At 38.4% G+C, this 27,984-nt stretch overlaps 1 protein-coding gene across 1 annotated transcript; it reads right to left on the reverse strand.

Annotated features, from left to right (window-relative positions):
* Window positions 1-1,605: 1,605 nt before the first annotated feature.
* Gin1 (gypsy retrotransposon integrase 1) lies at window positions 1,606-27,927 on the reverse strand. The gene is made up of 7 exons (XM_048442137.3): window positions 27,775-27,927; window positions 18,602-18,747; window positions 16,587-16,780; window positions 14,315-14,620; window positions 12,134-12,493; window positions 10,546-10,828; window positions 1,606-3,043 (listed from the first exon to the last, which is right to left on the reverse strand). The coding sequence occupies exons 2-7, from the start codon at window positions 18,738-18,740 to the stop codon at window positions 2,769-2,771; spliced, it is 1,557 nt and encodes a 518-aa protein (XP_048298094.3). The 5' UTR covers window positions 18,741-18,747; window positions 27,775-27,927; the 3' UTR covers window positions 1,606-2,768.
* Between the last annotated feature and the right edge of the window lie 57 nt (window positions 27,928-27,984).

Raw genomic sequence — 27,984 nt, forward strand, 5'->3', positions numbered from 1 at the left:
ACCTAGCTGCCAAGAGACACTGCAATCTGTCTAGTGCCTAGAGGTCATGCAGAGAGCTCTGGGGTTTTTATGACTTGCACTCCTTGTTCGGGGAGGGCTTTGGCAATGCAGCTGTTTTGAGTAATCTCTGCTCCTGTGAGGAACCCCAATAAATAACCTATGCCATGTTGCTTACCATATTGATGTAGTACACTTTGATAAGTTCCTCTTTTCTTGGTGATTTAATAAGCTGTCTTTTTGTTTGTTTGTTTGTTTGTTGAGACAGGGTTTATCTGTGTAACAGCCCTAGCTATGCCAGAACTAGCTCTGTAGACCCGCCTGCCTCTGCCTCCCATGTGCTGAGATTAAAGGCAAACGCCACCATGGCCTGGCTCTATCTTTGGGTTTTGATAACTTGATTACGTCAGGGTAAAAGTATTTTTACATTTAATATAAGTAGGGTTCATGAATCTGCATACTGATTTTTCACTTTTGATATGATAAGATTCTGACATGTCTCAAACAACTCCTCCCCTTTCCGGAGAGGAAACCAATATCTAGATGCAAGAGCCCTGCCAACACTAAATGCAAAGATCTTCTGCAAGGAGAGTGTAATAGCTGCTCTGTTGTTGTTGCTTCTTAGGAGCAGAACATTCCTTAGGCCTTTTCTCTCCACAAAGGGTACCCCTCCATTTATCCCAGTGCAGATCACTGTCAACAGATTAGCCTCCCCCCCACAACTAGGGGAGAGTACCACACATAGTGAGCGCACATTCCCATTTCAAACAATACAGTGAAGACAGTCTTTCCCAGACATGCCTACAGGCCACACTAATCTACACAATCCCTCATTTAAATGTCCTTTTCAGGTGATTCTAGACTGTGTCTGGAGTATAATTAACACGATCATAGCTTCTTTTTTGTTAAACTGTTCATTCCTTTTTCCATGTATTGTTTCAGACTTTTTTTTTTAGTTGTCAATGCTCACATGCAGAATATTTGAACTCTTTCAGACAACTGTTTGGAATTCTTTTCCAGGCACATTTTATATTATAGACTTGTTTTTGGTGGGGTGGTCAGCAATTGGTGATTATTCTGCAGCCTTGGTTGTATAACATTTGATTCTCATCGTCTTATGTTGGTATCTACACACCTGAAAAAGTAGCTACCTCTTTAAATATTTCTAAACTATTTCAGCAGGGAAAGCCCTTTTCTAGTCTGACCAGAGTCTGTGGGTGTTTTAAATGAAAATAACCTCAGAAGGTTGCTCACAGGGGTCTGTTCCAAGAGGTCATCCTGGGGAAAAAAAATGAACGGTAGGCAAAGGCAGTAAACTCGAAAAACCCTTGTAGATGGTAAAGTCATTGAATTTTTATATAGTCACACAGCCAAAATTATCATTAATTTCAAAACAAAAGAAAGTCTGCACCCACAAGCAGAACACGACATTAACTCCTGTAGCGATGAGCACCATGTCTTGATAAACCCCCTTTGATCGAGTGCTCAGGTCAACGCGTCACCCTCCCGCTGACATGACGCACAGTGCCAGCTCAGGAACTAAGCTCCATCGCTCTACATTTTTGAAGATGAAACTGCAATCAGGCACTGACAACCAAGAAGGACATGTGGGTGGCCAAGAAAAAGCTTTATTGTTTTAAGCCACTAAGATTTGGGGATAATTTGCATGAAGAACAATGCAGCCTGATATGACTCATACACACATAACAAAACTCTGATGAGGGATTACTTAGGAAAGGAAAACTTTATTTTTAGCTGTTCAGAATCTGCGGTTCAGAAATGACTCTGAATGCCAACACGCCTCTTTAAATAGAACAAGTAAAATAGGCCAATTTCAAATTAGTATCTCTCAAGGAAACAGAAGACAGTGATGTCACTGAGATGAGAAAGGACATAGATACTTCACTTACCATGGAGGCACTGCAGTAGGAGCGCTTCATGGACTCTGTTCTGTTGAGGAGAGCAGGACAAGGCTACTATACTCACACCTTTATTTTTCCTTTTTACAGTTTCTTTCTAGAATTCTATCAGCATTTTTCTTTGGTCTGTACTATGATGTCAGAGACTTAATTCTCTCCCTGACAGTCACTTGCCTTTTGGCTACAATACATCCTGCTGGCGCAGCAGACCCAAGTTTGGTTCCCAGTACTCACACTGACTGGCTCATAACCATCTGTAACTTCAGCTTCAGAGTGTCCGTCACCTTCTTCTAGTCTTTACAGGCGCTGTACCCTCACGCACAAAGCCACATCAGAAACACATGCAGGCACACACACGCACGCACATACACACACAACCACATCACACACAAGTAAATCTCTAAATACAAATTAAAAAGTTCCAATGTCACAGGAAAAAATGTTTCACTCATGCTATTGTTCACTCAATATTTATTAACTAAGCCAAAAGTAGTTTAAATTTACTTCAAAGAGGGAGATATTTCTGAAAAAAACTAGAACAGAAAGTGCAGTACCAATATTAGAAAAAGGCTTGAGAATTTTCTCCTTGAATTTATTTCCAAAGAAGCAAATGGATTTTGTCTGTGTCTGAGAGATTCCTGAATTCTATGCAATGTATATTTCTATTACATATATTTATTTGTATCCAAATGCGCCACAACTTTACATAAGTTTAAAATAAGCCTTCAGAATATAGTTAATAATATTGTACTAAGAAATTTCTTCTATACAGCCGACTTTAATAGATAAAGTGCTTATAACCGAGAACTATATACATTCTAAGCAAACATTTTAAATTAACGTTGGTATTTACTAACTTAAGTACTCAAGAACTTGAGTTGAAGAATCTAGCAAACTGAAAGTCTGTTTCTCAAGAGAACTGTTATCCTCTACCAATGCAGAGATTTTGGAATTTCTGTATTCCAAGAGTTCATGATCCTTGCTTGATGCCAATAACTCATCATCAGCTACACCAATAGCTGCATCTTCTATCAGAATGTTTGCCTGGTCTGCTCCAACTGGGATCTCAGGTAATCCAACGTAGTCGTGATCTGCTACTACCGAACCTTGTAAGAGATAAAGACTGTCTGAAAGAGAGAGATGAACGCTTAATCTTAGAATTGAAGGCAAACATTATTTTAAAGTTAAGCATTAAGTGAGGAACAAAACTCTAATAAAAATAAGTTATGAATGTTAAAAAACCAAAATCAAAAAACTGTCTCAAAAAACCAAACTAAACCAAACAACAACAAAATACCCCCCTCCCAAATCAAACCTCTTACACATTAAACATACACAAAAGCAAACGAAATTATGTACACACACACACACACACACACACATACAGTATTCACATATAAAGAATGTAGGACCATCAAAGATATTGAAACAAAGCTTCCTATTTCCTTGAGTGGTCCTTGGTACACATTATCTGTACAGGACAAAGAGCTGGAGTGATACAGGTTGAAACAAAATTATAGAACTATAATTTTGATACTGATATCCTTAATATGCATATACAAAGCATATTTGTGTGAATTAATAAGGGTATTTTAGCCAAATGAATTGCTAAACTCTTATATTTCTAATTTCCGATGCCTTCCAATTTGTACAGAATTCACAGTAGTACAATTACATTAATGAGTTATAATACAAAGCTATAAAATAGATGAAGATAAAGTAGCCCATATTTGACTCATGTGACAGGAAAGTGTAGGAAGGCAAGCTCCAAAGAAGCAGCTAACCTTCATTTAAGTTGAATCTGATAGCAAAAACCTCAGGAATGTTCAAGATCTACCTAATCTAAGATCTACCTCATTTATACTCAACAGGGAACTTTTCCTTGTCAGTATTTTGTCATACTATAGCAAAATATTCATTAACTCCCTGAAAAACACGTTTAAAATAAGTTGTTAAACTAATAACAAAACAGCAACCTCCTTCAATATAAACAATACAATAGAAAAAAGATTCTTCCAGGTCTGCTATTTTAATTCATTACAAAAGGAACTCATCTACCATAGCTGATTAATGTCAGCATTAATTAGAACTGATGCATTCTTTTTCTGGATTGTCTCCCAAACATGAACGGATTCTCCTGAAGATTTTAATGGTTTATAGAACCCTCCAGTCTAAGTGTAGGAAAAGAAGACTAATTGCCCATTTAGATTAGAGATCAGCGGGGATCACACCAGAATTGGTAGTATGTTTGGGAAAATAATCCATCTCTAGAAGTTCACACATAAACAGGCGGCATAAATAGGCTTATGTGGGAGTCTCTTTAAAACAGAGGAATGAACTAAGAGAGATAAGAAGGAAATCTGATCGAGCACGACTTAGCCTGGCTGGTTCAAACTTCTAGAGTCTGACACCACGCAGTTTATTTTAGCCACATTTAAGGCATAGCACATTTTTAGAAAGAAGTTTCCTGATAATTAACTCAATCCCATGTGCACAACAAAGTTTAAGACATATTTACATTGCAACTTTTTATAAAGTAGATATGGTTTTTTACATAAGGATGGGTACTGTTGACTCAGAAACAATCAAGATAAGAGTCTAGGGAGAATTACTGAGGTAAGCCAAATAGCCTGCAGGAGTCAGGATTGGTCTGGCTGGAAGATTAACAAAAGCTACCTACCTAGGCTGTTGTAAAGCACAACTAACATCTCTTGTAAAAAGTGACATTGCTCATAAAGATGAGTTGTATTGACTGAGAGGCAATGCTCAAAATCTAGCGGGGGGGGGGGGGGGAGTCTGGGATAAACAAACAAGTCTGGTGGATTCGGGTGAAGCCTGGCCCTACAGAAAGCAAAATATCATCAGGTAATAAACTACATCCATTTCCAGCATTCTGGGTGGAAAACAGGCAAACACCTCCTTCCTTTGAAGAGACAAGCAGGAGGGTTTAATTGGCCTGTTTTCCTTAGTACTTACCTATGTGCACAGGGGCCTCATATCCTCTATGAGCTTGGGCTTAGACAGTCATTTAGTTCATTATTATGCAAAATACTACATTTTACTAATTCTCATGAAAGAGTATGTGGTGTTCAGACTGAATATAAAATTCAGAAGATAAATGATTTGTGGGGGAATAAAAGTAGACAGAACTGCAAGGACAAGAGAATGATGAGTTGTATGCTAGTGAGGGAGAACTGATGCACACAAGGAGCAACTTTGGAAGACCAACTACAGATCATTCAGCTGATGACGACTGTTTTCACTGAAAGCATCAGGAAGACGGACAAGGGTCAATCAACTTAAAAGGGAGACTATTATTAGAAAATTAACAAGGCAGCTTACTTATTGAATTATGCTTAATACAAAAGGCCAGATACTTCATAAGCTCAATTAAAAGGCTAGGTATGATAGAAAGTGTTGTTGAGTTTAAAATATTCATGAGGAATTCCATAATTTCAATGTCTATATGTTAGATGACATCATCACCGATGGCAGACACCGTAGCATCTAAGGTATATTAAGCAAGATCATAGCTGATCGCAGATACCACAACACCTAGAAAATTTACAATGAGTTTTTCAGAGATGGTTGATGAAGGAAAGGTTTTCTATAATTTTTTTCATATAAATGAGTAGGTTAGTTTATTGTAACCCTAGACAAACAGCCAACCCCACAGTATTCTAGGTTGGTTTATTTTACAAAAATATGCTCAGTAAATATGCATCAGTGAAGAAAATGTATCTAGATGCAAAGCTCTCAGAAGCTGATTTCTTGAATCTGTGCTCAGGGACTTAAGTTTAGGCTTGTTTCAGTTACTTGGCCTTGGGAAAAAAATCTTACCAACATCATCTATTATTGAGAGGGAACATTACACACACACACACACACACACACACACACACACACAGAGAGAGAGAGAGAGAGATTATACATGTAAATATCTTTGTATGTACTTATTATATATGTATGCTATACAAACACATGCATTTTTCCTTTCCATAAATGATGGCTCTTAAAGTATCTTATTATAACAAAACCATGCAGAGTATGGATCATACTTATAAGAATTACTGTGAAAATGTCCAGGTCAGTTCATATAGTAAAAAAATCTCATTCATCCATAAGGACCAAATATGTTTCAATTCTAACTACAGTCTAACTGGACCCAGTTCAAATGTGATTCAATATAGATTATCAAAAGACAGACTCTTTAGGACCTCCCAAGTATGCAGATCCAATAATTTCCATATATTGTTAAATAAAGTGAGACGCCATTTTCATCTTTTTCTATTTAAAAATGTGTTAATAGAAACTTTAAAACTACATGTCACGTAAATTTGTGTCATTGGATAATACTGACATGGATATACAAGAATCCCGAGGAAAGGATACAGAAAAGAATTTCAACATTTTTACTTTTAAGGCAGGGACAAACACCGGATTCAAAGAGTTTTCTACCAAGTTACATTATACAAAATATACTGTAATACACAGTTTTCTTTTCTCATTCTATTGATTCAGTTGTGATTATGATGAAAACACATTTATCAAAGGTAGTAACTTCAACTTTGAAAAGGCTGAAAAATGTCTCCAGGTTTTTTGGAACTTAAGCCATTTTCAAGATGCTTTTACAAACTTTCTCTTATGTGGTTTCAAGGAATAAAAAATTTAATATTAGAAAATAGATATTTAAATTTTTAAGAAGGAATCTACATTTAATGATCATAAAATTTGAATGATTTAGGTGAATTAGGTTTCTCATTGAGTTAGCTTTCTTATTCTTATGTGAGGTGTCAAAATAACTAAATTGTCTGATAATTTTCAAACTTATACCATATTGTACTTGTAATATATCCTTTCCATGATAAGAAAACTGTAATTTGATACTATACTATTATTGTTATAATATCAATATATAATAATATCAATATATCCAGTAATGAACTAGATAGGCTTTGGGTCTGGAGAGTATGTAGCTATAAGGAAACTATAATACTAATAATGTGGAAACCATGGGTTTAGTGTCATAAAGCATTAGGACACTATGACATCACGACACATTGTTTTATTAATGAGACTGCTAACTGTCATCAGCACACTAATAGTCTCGTATACTCATCAATCTCTGTACCCAGGGGACATGTAGCTTTACATGGCATGAAGGAATTTGGGTAGTCATGAAATTAAAGCTGCCTCTGATCTGGTCTTAAAAATAGTGAAATTATTTTAAAATATTTGGGCAGGTCGAAGGACAAAGGCTCTCAAATGGAGAAGAGGGAGGTAAGTGGGACATGCAGCATCACTGGCTTTGAGAACAGAAGAGAAGGACCAGGATAAGGAAGCAGCTAGAACAGTGGCTCTCAGCCTGTGGGTTGTGATCCCTTTGGGGGCCACAGGGGTTGCATATCAGATACCCTGCTCACCGGATATTTAGATTACACTTCATAACAGCAGAAACACTAGTTATGAAGTAGCAACAAAATAATTTTATGGTTGGCATTAACACAACATAAGGGACTGTATTAAAGGGTGGCCGCATTAGAAAGGTTGAGACCACTGAGATAGAACCTAGAAAGAACAAGGAAATCCATTCTCTTCTAGATACTCTAGAAACAGGACTGCCAATGACTTAGTAACAGCCCACTAATACCCATGTAGGAATTCTAAAGTACGTAAGCTTTGTTGTTTGAAGCACTAAGTCTGTTGCAAATTGTTATGGCAGCAATATGAAACTTGCACAGTGAAAAATTATTTCATAAATAGGCTCGTTTTTTTTTTAAGAATGAGACTAAAACTTTGGTGAAGTAGACCCAAATCTATTATCAATCAAGCAAATAAATTAAAAGCCAGACTGTGTTGGATGGGACAGCAGGTCAGCACTAAAATTATCCCTTTAAAATGAGGTTACAATTACAAAGGGACGCTAGTACATTTTTAAAAAATTATAACCAAAATAAGGAGCTTAAAAGTGTTCAGCATCAAGTCAGACAAAACAGCAAACAGGCCTGCTCAAAATAGCAACGGCAAATACCTCTAACCCAGTACTGGATGTGTTAGCTCAGTGTTATGTTCCAGATAAGAACGACGGGAACTTGGCAATAAAAGTCCACCTGTTTTAGACTGTGACTCTAACACAGCCAAGAAGTCAACAGCAGTAAAGAGTAATATGACAGATATAAACAGATACTTCAACTCCTTTGGGATATCGGATTTTTAAATTCATGTCAAATAAAAATGTTTGATGGCTAAAGAGACTGTTTTCATTAAATTCACTTTGGGGACTCTTCAGGGTCAGCAGCTGAGGGAAAGGTATTTAGGGAAATGCATGTTGCTGAGGAAAAAGATGGAATACATCAAATTTCCTTTGTATTTCTGCCAATGAAACACCAAACACACAAACAAAGGACCAAACACTATTGAAGAACTAGTTCAGAGCATGGTTGGTAGGAAACTTAAAAAATAAATCCACTTACAAACTTCAAATGTGTGTGTTCACACCGATAGTAACACTACATTTTTCTTATATTCCTAGAAGAAACATTCTAGACAGCTTAAACATGCGGCGAGAAGTATATTGCTTTTATGTAGATAGCTGTCTTCTCTGCTTGTTTCTGACATACTCGGATGGAAATTAGCTGACTTCTATTCTGAATGTCTCTGATAAGAGAAAACTGAAGAATGCTGCATAAGATCTTGATGCAGCAACATTTTACAAGCAAACTTCATATGAATGAATATTATCAAGAGAAGGAAATACATTCTGAAGGTGAAGGAGGTATCTTGATAGGATTAAAGAACTCATACAATCTCTTTTCCCCCACTTAGTGTGTAAAAGGGAGAGTCTATTAACAGCTCTGAAGTGAGAAGACACACAGAATGAATATACTGCCCACTTACAGGGAGGATGAAATTACCACGTGTTCGGAGTTAGAACAATCTGAGCTAGGCTTCTGACTACAGCAACTGGTTCCATCACAAGAAAGAAAAGTACCAAGAGCTATTAACAAAGTGCTGGGGTCCAGAAGTGGGTAAGAACTACTACACTGAAGAGCCCCATAAAGCCTTCATATCTCAACAAAAGAATTTAGGACATTGTTTATTGCTTGTTATTTACCTGTGTCTAGTAAGTAACTTGTTTTGATAGTTAAAAAGTAAATTACATCACCATTAGATGTAAGTTACATTCAAATAATATTAATGCATCATTTTTCTTCTGTTTATATAATATTTATTCATTGTACAAAATGAGCAAAGTATATGATATGCATGCATGAAAATGTTGCAAAGTACTATGCTCATTACAGAAAAAGCATAATTATAAAATAAGAACCAAATAACATCCTCTCATTTATCTACCTCAGAGAAGTTCAAATGAGCAAATACAGTAGGAAGAAATAATCTTGAAATGGTGTAGGAGGTTCTTTTGTCTATGTGTTGCTTTCACTGGTTGAATAAAGAAACTGCCTTGTACCTTTGATAGGGCAGCACTTAGGTAGGCAGGGAGACAGAAATGAATTCTGGGAGGAAGAAAGAGAGTCAGAGAGAAAGAGCCGGCATGGAGCTGCCAAGTCAGACATGCTGAATCTTTCCCGGTAAGCCACGACCTCGTGGTGATAGACAGATTATTAGAAATGGGTTAAATCAAGATGTGAGAGTTAGCCAATAAGAGACTAGAGCTAATGGGCCAGGCAGTAATTTAATTAATACAATTTCTGTGTGATTATTTCAGGTGTAAGCTAGCCAGGCGGGATGGAACCAAGGGCCCGTGCTCCTCACAACATTGAAGAAGTAAGGGGACTTAATCTGAAAACCATGTCAAAACATCATTCAAGGCCTATAAAGAAATACCCGTTGGCATAGTCTTGGGCATTGTAACATTCCCATAATTATAATAGAATATAATAATTATAATTATATTTAATCATTTAATATAATTAAATGTATATAATTATGGGAATGCCATAATTCTATTGTCTGATAGCATTCTGAGTATTTCCCATCCTACACCCTTACTCATCCCAACTTATGACTTAATTATGAAGCTACATTAAAAGGAAATAAAGTTCCCTTATTTATCTTACAATTAGATTCTGGACAATATGTTTGTCTTTGGCACTAAATAATCATAGCTGCTGTTTTTCCACATAAAAATGAGGCAAAAGTAGCAGAATATTATACAAAACTGTAGGTGCAATCTTTCCTTTTTTGAAACAGGTTCGGCATTTTTCACAGCAGTTATGAAAAGTTAATAGAAGCCCAAACAAAAATCCTGTTTGTTTTTTATAAACTACTACTACTACTGCTACTATATGCTTGCTTATTTTCTAATAAGAAAGAGAAAGAGTAGATTTTGGCCAGTGGGAAAGTGGGGAGGATCTGGGAGGAGTTGGAGAATGGGAAAAGGCAATCAGAATATAGTATATGAAAAAAATCCATTTTCAACAAAAAAAGTTAAAAAAATGTTAGTAAAAGTACACTCTAATCAGATTACTAGGGAAAACTAAAACTCTATCAAATACTATAAAATTTAGAGGAGAAAGCAATTTAACCAAAAAAGAAATGATTGTTTGAAATTCTAGTCTCTCTTTGCAGAAAAGATAGCACCCTAAGAGGAGCTACAAACACTTACCTTGCTCAGCGGACTCTCTCACATAAGGTCTAAGGTGGGACATTTTGATAGGCCTTTTAAGCCTGGTCCCAGTGTTATCTCTCAGGACAGCACATCCACTTTCTGTAATATAGTCTATGACACAAGGACCAACCCATTCAGACTGGAAACGGCCATCTTTCCACCAGTTTTTCCTTTGTCTTAAAACTTCATGACCCACTTTTAAGTGAAAAGGATTTAACTGCTTTGGTTTCTTTTTAACACTCTTGGTTTTGTTTAGTTCATCCAAATTGTTTTTCTCCATCTGTAAATGAAAGAACATTATGACAGGACTTAAGTTTAAATACACAGGCTGATAAGACCATGGCAGTGGGGATTTGCTGAGCTGCGACTGAAAGGAAGGACTGAACCCTAATTAGTTCGTTATTGAAGTCAGTGTCTCTTCTCACACAGATGGTAATCAGGCTGTGGCTCTGAGTACTTGCACTGGTAAAAGCACAGAGTGTGCGATGCTCCACAGCTGCTTACAAGGATGCAGAAACCAGGCCTTCCCAATCTCTCCAAAGCCATAGCTTTCCCGGCAGTCTCAGAATTTCATAGCTTACAAGAAGACTTCTTAGGGTTGGGAAACATATTCAGAGATAAAAGCCTGATATATTTTCATTAGGACCTGAGTTCAGATTCTGCACACCCACTGGACACAGTAACACACACCTGTAGCCTCACAGTAACACACCACATCTGTAGCCTCACAGTAACACACATCTGTAGCCTCACAGTAACACACATCTGGAGCCTCACAGTAACACACATCTGGAGCCTCACAGTAACACACATCTGGAGCCTCGCAGTAACACACACCTGTAGCCTCACAATAACACACATATCTGTAGCCTCATAGTAACACACATCTGTAGCCTCACAGTAACACACACCAGTAGCCTCACAGTAACACACCACATCTGTAGCCTCACAGTAACACACCACATCTGTAACCTCACAGTAACACACATCTGTAGCCTCACAGTAACACACACCAGTAGCCTCACAGTAACACACCACATCTGTAGCCTCACAGTAACACACCACATCTGTAACCTCACAGTAACACACACCTGTAGCCTCACAGTAACACACCACATCTGTAGCCTCACAGTAACACACCACATCTGTAACCTCACAGTAACACACATCTGTAGCCTCAGCAGCTGAGGGGAAGGGGCAAGACTGGCACACACGGGTGCACTCCGGTCAGGCTATGCAGCTGAATTAGGGAGCTCCAGGTTCAGGGAGGGACCTTGACTCAAAAGCTAAGACTGAGAGTGAGGCAGACAGTGGATGTCTATCACCAGCCTCCGTACATATGCTCACACATGTGCACATGCACCTGCACAAACACATCCTAATCTACATAAAGCACATACACAAAAAAACAATAAACAAGCATATGACTTAACCAAAATAAGAAGAACTTGGAAGAGAAAAACATTTTAGTTTTTGCTTAAGGGTATATCAAGTCCACATACATGAACATGTCCACATGCTGAGATTTTAAACACGATTCCTCTTTTGTAGGGCTTCACAGAACTTTCCCAGTAGACCGAATTACCTGGCCGGCCGACGGTGTCTTCTTCTCCAGTACTGCATCAGCCTCTCTAACTGCAGCTACGATTCTGGCAAACACACTTGTATTTTCACCACCCGCTTCATGAGGACACTCCAGCACACAAGGATTCCGGTTGAACATCTGGAAAAACGGTGTGTTCTTAGTAGGCTCTGAGTGAGTCACATTGAAGGCAAAGGAAAGCGCTGGCAGATGTTCATCCCAGGTGTTTGGGTGCTCGGCACAGTATTTGGTGAGAAAGGCTTTGACTGCGCTCGGTGTACTTTCAGATGGATTGACGCTTCCAGAAGCATGAGGAATTACAATCTGTTTTGTACCAAACAATCTATACAGTTCTGTATTGATCTGAAACATACAAAAAACAAAACTGACTGTTCAATATTCGTATTAATCCTCTGGCTTAAAAAAGATTTCAAGAAACCCAACTCTTGTCTTTCACTGACCACAGGCATTCAGCTAAAATATGAAAGCATTTTGGGTAAAATTCTACTGACTGGATCCTTACTAAGTGCTGATCCACACATTAGGTGTTATTTTCGTTACTACATGTCAGGATGACTTTATGATGTATTATTAACTCCATCTTAAAGGCACGAGCTTAAGCTTTGGGAGTCTAAGCACCTAATATACACGCACAACAGGAAATGGAACAACAGAATTCCAAACGAACCTTGTGGTCAAGTAACTTTCAATTCAGTAGACTGTTTTGAGTTTTTTTTTTCCTTCAAGGAACCACAAGGCCACACGACACAGTCACTGAACATCTGCACTCAGTTTCCTCATTTCTAAGTTGAGAAAAAGCCTATCCACAGCTGCCTACACGTGTTCACCACAAAGTAATGCTTGTGAGATATCAAATAGTTCTCAGTAAGGAGTATCGAACTCATAGAATTTAATGGCAATTATTATCGCTGTTATAATAATATTTTTATGGCCAGGACCTCAAGAAATTCAGTATGAGTTTAGGACACTTTAACAGTAAGTCTTTCAAACACAGAACAACTATTTTCCTGCCTTGATGCTCCCCAATTCTGTTTTTTTTTTTTTTCATTTCATTAACCTTCAGCTAATAAACTTCTCTTTGGAAGAATATTTTCTACAAATAACTCTCAGAATAATAAGAAAAGTAAAGTTTCTATATCTCGCATTTCCCAAGGTCTGTAGAAGGTAGAAGTGGTCGTGTGGGAGCGGCGGCAGAAAAGGCCGGAAGTTTAGATTTCTGCACAGACTCCGCCAGCACCAGCTCTCTTCTCTGCCCGCTATCCTCCCTCGTTATCTGAAATCAGATGTGGGCTCCAGCAGTCACACTTCAGCACAAGGCTCACAGTGACACTCCAGAGATCGGAAGGCAGAAGCTGGGAGCCTGAGTTTCCACTGTTGAGTACGGCTGTCCTTCCAACCTCAGGCAGCTAACACTTCTACTGGAGTACAAAGGAAGCTTCTATTCCATCTGGTTGTAGGAAAGGGAGAGGAATTCTCTGTGGCTCGCACCTGAGCATGACTCCTCACCCGTTCTTATGTGGGAGACTAGATGATACTTGCGTCATGGGATCATTCTATCATGAGCCGCTTGGTAAAATTTAGATTTTGTGTTTATAAATTTAATTAACTGCTGAAATGAAGAATGAATGAGGAATCTACTTCTCCATGTTGTTTTCCAGTTTGCTCTGACTGTACTTCACATATCATGTGTGGCTACTGAATGACTCAGTTATTTTCAATCTGGAGCATTAATAAAGCCTTTTAGTTTGTATACCTATTATCACAGTTACCTATATAAATATATAATATGTACATATAAAATTATTCTTTGTATTTTTAACATAATATAAATATGTCCAATTATTTCATTTTAGTTAATATTATTTTATTATATTTTTATTTTTGGTTGTTCTTAAGCTTGAAGTAAACAAATATTATCTGGTTCAATCATAACATTTTAGTTTGACAATATCAAAAGATAGGCTTACAATTACTTAGTGGTAACATAATAATAAAAATCCTGCTCTTCTAATTTCTAGTTCAACAAATCTAGGAGAATATATTATATACTTGCATATCTATAGCAATTTATTTGAATATATTACATACTCTATAAAGCATAAAGAACTGTGTGTCAGACACTGAGAGTGACACCTGCTCCCAAATGCGAGCACTTTGTCCTACCTGTTCAATGAATTCATCTCTTTGGTCCATTATTATTTTCTGAGGAAGTCCATATAAGAAAAATATATTGATAATAGCTTTGGAAATTTCTGACGCTGAAACATCACATAAAGGCAAAATCATAATCCATTTTGTGAACAAATCGGTCACGATTATAGCATACACATGACTTCTGTCGCTAGTATGAAAAGGTCCCATGAGATCAACAGTAACTACATTCCATGGGTTTCCCACTGTGAGAAGGTGCTGCTGAGGTCCCACCAGAACAGTATTTTTTGCTACTTGGCAATGCTGACAAGCGTATACCTACAGAGACATGACAAGGAAAACACATATAATTGTTAAGATATTCATGGTAGAAGAAGTCAGTTTTATAAAGCGAAATCTTAAGCAGTCAACAGGTACTCTGTATTTTATAGGAAGTTTACTGGCATGAGAACAGCCCATTGAATAAAGTCTTTTATTTAGAACAACAAGCAATTGTCGGTCATTACACTTGTGTGGCTAGTAAGTCCAAACGTCAGCACCACAGGGTCTCCTCATTGCTACTCTGATTAAAGAACAATCTCAATGGGGTCTTATTCAAATGGAACATAATCCTGATTCAAATTCAAATAAATATTAAATCAACAGATCTCAGAAAAAGTTTTTGATCATTTTGTTCTTAATTAATGCAGAAAGCTTCTACAGCTCGCTGTGGCAGCACACTCTGTAAGCCTTTGGCTTAGGGTGCTGAGTCCAGAGGGTCGCCATAGTCAAAGGGTCTGAGCAACATAGTAAATTCAAATACTGAAAAAAAGGAAAGAAAATAAAGGAAGGAAGAAAGAACATAAAAACAGAAAAAAAATCTCTTAATGGGCTACCATGAAGCATTTCATTTTCTATAATTTTAAGCCAGGATACAAGGCTATGCAATAATTCATACATACAAATGGCATTTCTTCCTACAGTTTTTATTCTAAAGTTCATTCATCCATCTATTTCACTAATATTTGCTGAACTGTAATTTTAGTTAAGTAATATCTATAGATCCCAGAAACTTCCCTATGTCTTGGTGAAAATCCAGGTCTCATGAAGCTTTTATTTAAATCAGCAGTTCTCAACCTGTGGGTTCTGATCCCTTGGGGTCACATGTCAGATAGCCTGCATATCAGATATTTACATTATGATTAATAACAGCAGCAAAATTACAGGTATGAAGAAGCAATGAAATAATTTTATGGTTGGTGGTCACCGTAACTGGAGGAACTGTATTAAAAAGTCTCTGTATTAGGAGGGTTGAGAACCACTGGTAAGAGGATTAAGAAGAGATCAATTGATTAATTTATAGATGGTGCTATTTTAAAACATTTGCAGAATTTCACTTTGGAAATTATTTTCAAACCAAGTTCTAAAAAAAAATTGAAAACAAAAATAAAAACACAAACCTTCATCATTATGACCAAAATAATTCTTTTTCAAGGTAATAGAAACAGAGATAGTGTTTGTATTCTACATAAAAGCACTCCTGAAAATGGGAGTGGGCTAGTGAGCTGGAAAAGGGCTCATCACAATCACTCTTGCTGATCACTCTCACTTTTCAACTTAAATGCATTCACCATTTATAAATAGCCTTATTTTTTAAATTGAAATCTTTCTATATTTATTTCACTGAATGCTGTAAAAGAATGCATGGAACACTTATAATTGGAGTTTAGGTTACTGCCATTTAGATTTGACATTTTTCTATATTTGGAATGGCACAAAAGCGAGGAATCTACTCTGGGATTGATTTATTATGAACATACTTATTTTGATCATATATCATATAAAGTCATTCATGATGGCATTAAGGATATAATAGTTGGGGGTTGGAGAGATGGCTCAGAGGTTAAGAGCATGGGTTGCTCTTACAGAGGCAAACATATATGCAGGCAAAATACTATATATGTAGTAAATAAATAAATTAATATTTCTTTGAAAAAAAAGGGATATAATGGTCAGCAAAAGAATTTCAACCTCAATTGAATTCTGCCTACAAAATGGAGATCAATGCTCCAATTCTCAATAATTTCCTATCAAAATATTGAATTCTCTTAGTTTTAATTTATACTCTACTGATTTAAAATAATTACAAAGAGAAATAAATTTACCTTTGATTTAAATATTTTCTTAGTTCAAAAATAACATATAAAGTTACCCCATAGGTGATATGTACAGTATATTTTAAGCAATAGTGAAAATTGGATTTATTAGAAAGACAATAAAAAATTTCTACAGACACAAGCCATACCCACTGTTTGACGTCATTGGTCACAGAAGTCCAGTAGTAACTCGACTCCACTAGAGTTAGAGTCCTGGATATTCCGTGATGAACACCAGTGCCATTTTCATGGCATTCTCTTAGGACTTTCTTTTTTTCCTCTTCTGAAACAACTACCAGACGATTTTGTTTTCTGTCTTTTCCAACATAAAACAGCTTTTTTTCTGAAATGAATGACATCAAAAAAAATACATGTAATTTCAAAGCTCCATAATGTTTAGGTCACTATAGACTTAAAACTATGAAGACTTTTAGCTTTATTTTTACACACTCTTCTTTGAAACAGAATATTTACTTGCAGTGCTATTGTCATGCATTCTGAAGACCAGAAGGACCCTTAGGTGCTATACTTCTGTAGGAATCAATGGAAACAGAGTAAGCCTATCACTAATGTATGTGATAACTATGAGAATATGAAATGGCCTGTCTACGGGAGTACTCAAATTAGGGAGATACTTGTAGAAGCTACTGACAATGGCTTAGGCTATAAAGTGTATTCTGTATAGATGAGGAGCTTCTTGTTACAAAATGTTCTAAAAAAACTCATTATAGCTGTTTTCTGTAAGTACCCGTTCCTTCCCTTGTTCTGAGTTGAGTAAAGGGAAGGGTGGCATAGTGAGAGGAACACGCTTCTCAGCTCTCCTTTCCTTCGAGGACATATAAGCATAGAAACAAATAGGGAACAGGAGGATCATTAATTATCTCACAGTTCATATGGGGTAGCTATGCGGACTCCAGAATACATCATTAAGATCGTAGGGTGATTAATAAATATAGAACTTAAATTAGAAGGTAGGCAACTGGACAGCTGAAACCCTATCTTACTCATTAGTATATTCCTGGGCCTAGAATAAGATTGGGATACCAGAGAAACTCAACAAACATTTTAAATATAAATGATAAAATGAATGGATGGACAAATGAAAGAATGAACCTCCACTTTAGTGGAAGAGGTCTGTCTATTGCTAAGAATAGGAGTTACTGGCAGGAATCTGTATAGGGAGACACAAACAGGCGTTGATTTATAACTTTAGAATTTATGACATTATATTCTGACCTGATTTGGAAAAAGCCTAATGCTCTATCTCTAGGCAGAACTGCCACTAATAGCGCCAGCACTCATTTGGCTATGTTGACTGTGCCTTCTAATTACCTCATGCTCAGTTGGCTTTCTCTGCTGAAGGAGGTGGAAAGGAGGGAAAGCTGTCATCAACTCTCATAATTGCCCTGCTGCTTCTCAAATATTTAATGTACGGATGGAGTGTCAAGGCAAGAAAACAAAGGTAATCCTGAGAATAATTAATGACACAGTGTGGAGGGAGGGGCAGGTATGTGGGTAAACTCAGCTATGAATACAGTTAGATTCTTCCGTTCTTGTACTTTAGCAAGCAAGCTAGTTCATTCTGTTAGCATTTTCATACTAAGCATCCACTAACTTCCTCAACGCCGTGGCATCGGTGCCTGAAGGTCAATCAAGGAAGGACCATTAGGTGGCAACAGCAAGAGAAAGTAAGTTTTCAATTTTCATGGTTATTTCTTTTGATCTACAATTTAATAAGTCATTTCTTTTCTTTTCTATATTTGCTTTTTTGCTTTTATTGTAATACATGTGTGTACGTGTGTTTGAGAATATGCGTGGGTATGTGCACTTGAACACTGGAACATGCCAAAACTAGAGGCCCAGACTCCCTGAGAGCTGGAGTTAGAGATGGCTGTGAGCTGCCCAACACAGGCCCTGGAAACCGAGCTTGATCACTATGTGCTTTTAGCTCCTGAGCTCTCTCTCCAGCCCCTGAATAGCTCTTCGTCATGCTTACCAGTCTTCAGTTAGCTTTACTGTGATTGTTATGCTGCTTTCGAGCATGATCTTCTAAAAATTTAGCGGACAATAGCTTAGCAGTAACCAAATACTAGAGAATTTCCCAGGATCCTACAAACACACATGGGAAATAGTCTATAATTTAAGATTCAGACATTAACTTCACCTTTGAAGACAAATTTCTTTGCTGCTCGCCGTATGCCGCTTCTCTCACTCGACAGTGTAGTTGGATGATATTCACCTGTGCGCTTGTAATAGGCGATCTGCTTCAGATGGAGGTCACCATTTTTCCCACTACGGACCATCGTGAACCTAGGGAAGATTATTTAAAGGCATCACTTAAATGACAAGCTAATTCCACTGCTATTTCAGTTCAGGCTTCTGTCACATTTCTGCTTATGCATGACTTGAGCATTCCCGGAATATTATCTGCGAGGGAGATAATTGCGGTACAGAATGGGAACAGAGTGATGCCTACAAACTCAAACATCTGGATGCCACTTTTGACATTCATCAAGACAAATTATCTTGTCTTCTTTCATGAGATGTAAGAAATGCTGAACATTTTTGGAATACGGGGAAGAAGAAGGAAATGAGTCCGTATACTTCAGAAGTTCGACTGGAGATTCTTTTTGGCATCCAAAGAAAGGTTACTCACAAAGGTTGGCTTTGTTATGTAATATTTAAGGCGAGAAACCTAATCTCACATTCACATTCAAGATTATTGCAAAATAAAAACAAAACTCTACTGAAATCACATTTAACATCTTTTATAAATGCTAAAATGTAAATGATAGCCATTTAGCCAGATTCCATATGCTTTGAACCATATATAAACCTAGCTTTCCTTTAATAAAAGTGCCCCTTTCCATTTTGGACTTCCATTGATATGGGACCTTTTTAAAATAAAAGAAATTTTTTTCCACATTTTCATTGGCAAGAATGAACTATGGCAGTTATCTAGTTGCCTATCAACTCAACCATCCAAACTAATTTTTGGTCTTTCTTTCCTGGCTGCCGTGTCCTACGAGACTGACCTTGTGTACACATATTAGCTGTTTTCCAATAGGAATTGACCACCATAAGCAATGATAAGGGGAACCAGAATGCAGAAGAGGTCAGGGTATTTAGCTGACCTCTCTGCAGAGTCCTGCTGAGAGCCCCTTTCCCCTATCCTTTCTCTCAATGCAAGTCGGCCTCCTTTCTCTCTGAAACTTGAGTCACAGAGCAGTCATTTTCCTCGGTGCTGCTAATTCTCAGGTTTCTTTCTCTTCACACCTCTTAAATGGTTCCTTCAAAAGTGTCAAAAATGTATTTTCTGCTTCTTACTGGAACTCCAATACAATTTCAAAATTCTGAAGACAATATGGATGTTTGCCACTCATTAAAACAATCTACGGATTGTGATGACCGATCAACGTGACACACCAGGGAAGAGGGAGCCTCAGCTGAGAAACTGCCTCCACCAGGTTGGAGGCCATTATACTATAAAGACTCCATAATGATAAGATAGTCCCATCAGGACCTACAAATAGGTTAATTCAGCTAGAAAGTATTATCATCAAACAATGATTTGAACTCACCTTTTTGGAGACAGGGTTTTGATGAAGCTCAGGATTGCCCTAGGACCTGTCACCCTTCTCCCTTGGAGCCCTAAATCTTAAAAACAGAGGCACACATTGCCATACCTTGCATGAGCCCACTTTGAACTGGAGATACTAGTCATTTTATAGTAGATGACTATCCTTCAAACAAATGGCAAAAGTAGCTATCACATTTTCTAAAGCATCTCTATAAGAATGAACCACGACAGGGCCCATAGTCAGTGATACAGTGCTTGAAAGGACATAAGACTCTGGGTTTTAAACCTGAGTCCTACACATATGCACAGTGTACCCATACACAGACAGACAGACAGATAGACACACTGCCAAATACTAGTATCTGGCACATGCCAGACACAAAATTGGAGATATAATAATGTCAACCCTCATTATAGTGGGGTTGGAGATTATTTTGAAAATTAAACTCCAGCTTTATTCATAGTAGCCGGAGAATACTAACTGGAAAAGATCCAAGTGCCCAATGACAGATATATAATCAAAATATGGCATGTACACAAAGCGAACTATTATTCTCCCTTAAAAAAGAGAGGTGATTCTATCACATGCAAAAATACGGATGAATCTTGAGGAAAGCATGCTAAATGAAAAGTTAAAAAAGACACATATTGCCAAATTAACAGAAACAGACATTAGAATGGTGGTTCCCAGAACTGTGGTTATGGGTGGCTGGTAGATATATTCAGTTTCACAGTTCCTTCTCTAACTTAGAAACATGCTTGGCAGTGGCAGTAATAGCCTGGAGCCAGGACACTAGAGCTTCCTCTGGGGTTTTGATATAAGGAGGAACATAGTTCCTTTCCTAAAACCCAGAATATGCTTGGGGCCAAGGAAGGCCTTGGAAGAGCTGTAGCTTCAGATCCTGAGAACTCAACTTCCCACTGTATGGAACGATGGTGAACAGTGCCAAGGCCTCTGTGTGCTCCTTCTGTGATTGTCTTGAGGTACTCGGTGTTCCCTTTGTGCAACATTGCTTGATTAGCCTCCTGCTGACTTAGTCCCATTGAGTGATAGCTTTCCACTGACACTGTCCCATTTCTTCCCTAAAACCTGTACTTTGTAAACTTGCTTGGCAGAAGCCAAGCAGCTTATGCAAGATCCTGTGACCCTGGCTTTCTTATCTTCTCCCTCTGGTCCTCCCACTTAAGAATCTTTCACTGAAGAACAATCTGTTGGTCCAGGTCAATATGATGAGTACTTTATTATAATCTAAAAATCCATTTTTAAAAAAACTATGTTTTAAATAGCTTACAAAGTAGTAGGCTTCCTTTATGTATTTTTCATTCCTACTTAGTTTCTTTTGACCCTACCTCTCACCTACTTCTCTCCCAAATCTACCTAGTCCTCTCAAACCTTTCCACCCTGGTTAGTCTCTTTTCCACTTTATATCACATGCATTCAACTGTTCTCCATCCCCATCGCTTAGAACCTCCTTCTCCCCCTCTCAGGGACTCCTTTCTGCTTTCCTGCCCTCTACACATAATCATTCCCAAATTAACACACTTATGTCTTAAAATTAGAAGCTAAGAAGAAAAGGCTCAAACATGGGAAAACACATAATATTTGTCAACCCGAAGTAACTTACTTAAGACAGTATTTTCAGTTACATTCCTTTCGTGTGTTTTTGAAAATTTCTCTTATGGCTGAACAAAATTCCATGGCATGTATGTGTGGTGATTTGAAGCAAAAGAGACCCTCGAAGGAGTGGCACTATTAGTAGGTGTGGCTTTGCTGGAGTTGGTTTGACCTTGTGGGAGGAAGTGTGTTCCTGTGGAGGTGGGCTTTGAGGTCTCAGACAGGCTCAAGTCATGCCCAGTGTGTCAGACCAGACCACTTCCTGTTGCCTGCGTGTCAATATGTAAGAACTCTCAGATCCTTCTGTAGTACCACATCTGCGTGCATGATGCCACGTCCCACCATGGCAATAATGGGCTAACCCTCTGAAACTGTTGGGAGCTGTGAACCCGCAGATTCTGAATTTCTTGTAAACAACTTGTTTTCCCCTGATCTGAGTGCCTATAGTTGCTCTGAGCACCAGACCCTCAGGCATTCCTGATGGCAGGGGAATGGTTTCTGGTGTGTTTGGCTGGGGCGTGGCTATCCCTATAAAGCTGCCCCTGGACACAATAAAGGGGGCATTCTTGGGGCATTCCCGTTTCAAGGATTTGGGCATCAAGGATGACCTGTGTTTCTGTCTCTGTGTGTCTTTGTGTGTTTCAATCTCCAGTCCCTCGACCGGTTCACGAACGGTATGGCGGCGCATAGAGTGCAGACAGGCATGGTATGCCGCATGAAATTGTAAGCACACCACCACAACGAATGTTTTCTTTTGTAAGAGCTGCCATGACCATGGTGTCTCTTCACAGCAATAGAAAACCTAACTAAGACAGTATGTTCTACAAATGCGTTACCCACATTCTTTGATGGACATTTGTATTGATTCGCTTTCCTTACTGCTGTGAATAGAAGAACAGCAAGCATAGATATGCAAATACCTCTGTGAAAAGATACAGAGACCCTTGGTATATGCCCAGAATCACACAGCTAGGTCATACAGGAGTTCTGTCTTTAGCTTTGTGAGAAGCCCCCAAGCTTATTTCCACTGTGGCTGGACCAGTTTACATCCCCACCAAAGCTGAGTAGTAGTTCCCTTTTCTCACATCCTCGGCCTGCTTTTCTATCACTGGATATCTTGATGCTGGTCACTCTTACTGGGTAAAGGTGCCATTTCAAATTTGTTTTAACTTGCAGTTATCTGGTGGGTAAAGATGTGAGATAATTTTTTCAAAAATGGCTTTGGTTATTGTATTTCTCTTTGGAGAATTTTCTGCTCAATCCTTAACCCATTTATAAACCTGGATTATTTGTTTATTTTAGGATTTTGATTTCTTTGCATCTCTAGCAGATGTGTACTTCTTCAGAATGATGTCTCCACATTGTACAGGCTGTCTCTTCCCCCGACAGCTCCCTTTGCTGTGAGGTGGCTATACTGGTTACTTTTGTCACTGATGTTACAAAAGCCCTGGCGAGAGCATCTCAGGAAGTGCTGGTTTATTCTGGTTCACAGTTGGAAAGCACCATGATCACGACAGGGAAGTCAGTCAGCTGGAGTGAGGCAGCCATACACTGCATTCTCCTAGCAAGTAGAATACTATGAATGTTAGGACTGAGATGCCACCATACTAGGTCTTCCCAGCTCAACTAATTCCATCTATTTCATTCCTCAGAGGCGTTCTGAGACGTTTGCTTCCCAGGTCATTCTAGACAAAGCCTGTCAAGTTGACAATATCAACTATTCCAGTGTCATTTTTGAGTGTTATTTGGCCTTATTTCCTGAGTCCTCACATACGCCTATATCCGGTTACATTTTCCCTACCTTTTCACCTGGCAGTTTCAGAGTTTCAGGTCTGACGCTGAAGTCTCTGAGACACTTGGAGTTGATTTTAAGCAACGTGAGAGATAAGGATCTAGGTTTCATTCCTCCACGGGAAGCTTTCCAGTTTTCCAAGCGCCCTTTGCTAAGGAGGCGGTCTATATTACAACAAGAAATTTTGGCATCTCTGTCAAAAATCTCTTGACTGTTGCTACATACGTTAAAATCTGGAACTTTAATTTTGTGCTGGCACCATACTGTTTTTCATCACTATGGTTCTGCAATGTAACAGAAATCAGGCATGGGGACACCTTCCACCATTCTTTACTTTTGCTCTATGGTGGTACCATCTAGCCTTCTTTATTTTTGCTCAGGATTGGTTTGGCTCCTTTGAGGGCTTTTGTGTTTCCAAGTGAGTTTTGACTTTTTAAAAGTATTTCTGTGAAGAATGGCATTGGATTGCATCGCTTTTGGTAAAACAGTCATTTCATAATACAGATTCTTGTAACCCAAGAGCACAGCATAGCGTAGCATAGCATAACATAGCATGGGATTCTTCTTCTATTTTTTTGTTTTGTTTTGTTTTACACAGGGTCTCACTATGTAATCCTGCCTGGTTTGTCTATGTATACCAGGCTAGCCTTGAACACACAGACATCTGCCTGCCTCTGCCACCCAAACACTGGGATTAAAGGCATAAACACAGCAGGCTTTATTTTAAAGTTCGTGTTACAGAGTCCTTTCACCTTGTTGGTGAAGTTTATTGTAAGGTTGTATTGTTAAGCTTTAGACAACTGTGAATGGGGACGTTTCTCTCCTTGCTTCCTCAACATGCTTATTTATCATATGTAGGAGGGCTACAGATTTTTGTATGTTAACTTTTTATCCTGTCACTTGCTCAAAGCGTTTTAACCAACCTATGAGTTTTTTGATGGGAGTCATTATGGTCTTTTATGTATAAAATCATTATATTTGTAAATAAGGATACTTTGAGCTCTTCCTTTCCTATTTGTATCCCTTTTATTTGTTTTGCTTATCTTACAGCTCAAGAAAGTAAGTTAGCACATAAATAAATAGGAGATTTGGCTTTCATGAAAGGCATAATCCAAAACGGTTAGTTCTAACACCAGGGCTACTACAGGCCATTGGAAACAGAGGAAAGATATAGTGGTAGATTATTTGTGATTTAATAAATAAAGCTTACTGAAGATCAGAGTGCAAAGTAGCCACACTAGTCAGCCATACAGGCCAGGCAGTGGTGGCACACTCTTTAATCCAAGCAGCCACACTAGTCAGTCATAGAGGCTGGGCGGTGGTGGTAAACACCTTTAATCCCAGCACTAGAGAGGCACATAAAACAGGAGGAGACAGGTTTCACGCTCAGTCTGTCTGAGGATTCCTGGAGACAGGATCTCCCACTTTGGTCTGAGGTAGAGGTAAGAGCTCCTGGTTGGTTGCTTTGCTTTTCTCATCTTCAGCTTGAACCCCAATATCTGTCTCTGGGTTTTATTCATGCTACAGAAAGAAAACTTGCACGACTGAAGGCCTGATATTCTTTAGAAGATGGGACAACATTTAACAAATAAAGAACACAAGAATGAAATGAGATAACACCATTAACACTCCAATTTCCTTCCCATTGATCTACAGAGTCAATGCAATCCTAGTTTGAGGAGAATTGGCACATTAGCATAGTTACCTAGTTTTTTTCTTTGTTAGGAAGGGAGAGACTTACAGTTTATTTTTTTTAATATTCCAGACAGGGACTTTTTTTAGACATTTCAGAAAGAAACAATTTCTTTCCATTTTACCCTCTCTTTTGTAAAATCCAGTAAGTTAATTCTAAATTGATATGTAAAATCAAACGGCTCAGAAGAGGTGAAACAACTGTGAAAAATGACAGACCTAAGAGTTTTCACAGTGGGCGACTTAAGACTGTGGACTGATAAAATGGTGACTGTCAGTCTATCAGCCAGAACTGTGTCTGGAAACAGACGCTCGGATATGGCAAAATGATTTTTAACAAGGGTCCCAAAGAAATGAGAGCTTTCAAGAAATGCTGGACCAATTAAACATCCATGTAAAAAAACCACTAACTTCTATCTCACAGGACATGTAAAAATTAGCTCACAAATGACCATAGACCCATACTTAAGGGCTAAAATGACAGCATTTCCAGAAAAGAAAAACAAAATTAAATGTTGGTAAGCTTGTTAGACTAAGGAGTACGTATAAAGCATCACTTCTGAGGGAAAAGATTCCAACCTCTTTTTAAAGACACTGCTAAGAAACACAGCTGAAGGAAGAATATTTGTAGTACCGATCTCTGGCAAAGAATTGATAAAGAACTCAAAGCCTAACAAGAAAGCAAACAGCCTAGCACTAAGCATGGGCATGAAGTCTGAACCAAACATCTACAAAAGGGGTATCATTAATAAGTACATGAAAAATACTTAACATCATTAGACAAAGGACAATGTCCACAACAGTCATATAAAGACATGAGTATACAAACGCAGGCAACAAAACCCAGAGACCTGCGTATTGTTGGTGAGAATACATAAGGACACAAGTAGGGGGTGTTTGGAAGGCATCAACTGAGAGTAAGAATTTCAGGTGTGGGACATTTACCTACGTCTTAGTGACCATGTTGGGGGGGGAGGCCATAATAATTGTCCCTCCTTTTCCAAAACCAAAAAGATCAATGAAATAATGGATTTCAAAGTCTTTTGTAAATGGTAAAATGATATATAGTCATTGTTATAAATTTTCAACAAGTTGCTTAAAGCAATAGAACCTTTGTCAAAATCGTTCACGAAATTTAAAAGTCCTTTATTACTGTAATTAATATTTTAGAGCAAGCTCTACATTTTACTGTTAACAGTAAAGTTCAAAGGACCTGGCAAGAGTGTTATTTGCTTTTTTTTTCCTTTCTCTTTCTTTCTTTCTTTCTTTTTTCTTTTTTTTTTTTAGGGTATCTGTTGCCAGTACTGTCCTAAAATTCAGTAACTCAGTAGGTAGATGGGGCTGGCTTCAAACTCATGGTGATTCTCCTGCCTCAGCCTCCCAGTGTATGTACTTTATCATGACTTACATTACTATTTAATGTAGTTCATCAACTGCTGGTTCTTAAGACAGTGACAGATGCAAAGCACAAACAATAATTGCGTAAAATGGAAAGAAAAACATACCTATAAAAATATTTTACGACTTTACAAAATACTCTTATATTTTCAAGAACTCAGACGTTAGAAAAGGTATTGAAGATGGCTCATCACAACAACCTTCACTGTGGCAAGATCATCAGGCTATTTGGTTAAGTGTTTTCACACCATGCTTAGTGTACAACATTACATAAAACCAGTATTTTTACTGATACTTATTGCTTAACTTCAATAATTTTATCGTGTGTATCTAATAAAATTAACGCGATTAAATGTCCCTTTAAATAAGGATTTGTTTCCCCATACCATTCCTACTAACCACGAAGCTACCGTTAAAATCAGTGGAAGGTAAGTTTGTGTTCCAACTTAAAAACATAAAGCGTGTAATGTTTTAATAAACACAGTAATTCGAGATGAGAATTCTGGCATATGAATTACTCTAGTTTAATATTTGAAAATTGAACCAGCACAATTTATGTATTAACTGGGACGCGGCGGGGAGAAGACTGGGGAGGCAATTCTCCAGAACACTCTGTAATCTGTCTCACTTAAGGTAAAACAATTAACAAGAAATCCCTTTACTTCCAAAATCTGCCGCACAGGACAAACTCATGTCTATTTTGAAAATTCTCAACCGAGGTTCGAAAAATCCACGAAAGAATTCTGTGAGATTTGAAAGGGTACGTTTCCTTTAAAGTTGAGTGTTAAGACTCCCCCTTGAGTTTATTTCTTCACTTTGGTGTAGGTTTTCATCATGATTCAGGGTGAGACTTCTCCGGCGACAGCCAAGCGGCCAAGTGCAGTTTTGAATGCAGTCAAGCATTCCGCAGCCGCCAGTGACGGAGCGCTCCGCAAGCATTTGACAGCTTGTTAACTAGCTCCCGAGGGCAAGGTCCAGCTAATCCTTGCATAAGCAAGAAAATGACCGTTGACAACTCAATCTCACAGCCGCCAATTCCCTGCGCCCAACAAGTCCTCGCCTCTTTGCAGCCAGCTTCCGCTCGCCTTGCAAAACTCGAGGCCCTCCCGCCCCAACGGCGCCTGCGCGAAACCTCCTCGTCAAACCCTTCCTTAGAGCAGTCCAAGGGGTCCGTTTTAAAGTTATTATTAGGTTACGTCTCACTTTTAAAAAAGGGGGGAGGGGGGAGGTATAACAGAACACACTAGAATGACCACTCACCGAAGTGGTCCTAAATGCAAACAGCAGGTTTTAACTTTCCTCTCGCGACTTATCTGGTGCTGCCGGAAACGGAACTACCGGGGTCGGAGTTTTGCGGGGGCGTGGCGGTGGTGGAACAGGAAAGCTCAGGCGGAGCGTTGGTCCGGCGGAAACTGTCCCGGCCGGTGCGGTTTTGGTGTGAGACCGGTGGGGGGGCGGGCGGGGAAGAGG

The sequence above is a fragment of the Myodes glareolus genome, chromosome 1, assembly GCF_982192425.1.
Source record: "Myodes glareolus chromosome 1, mMyoGla1.1, whole genome shotgun sequence".
NCBI lineage: Eukaryota > Metazoa > Chordata > Mammalia > Rodentia > Cricetidae > Myodes > Myodes glareolus.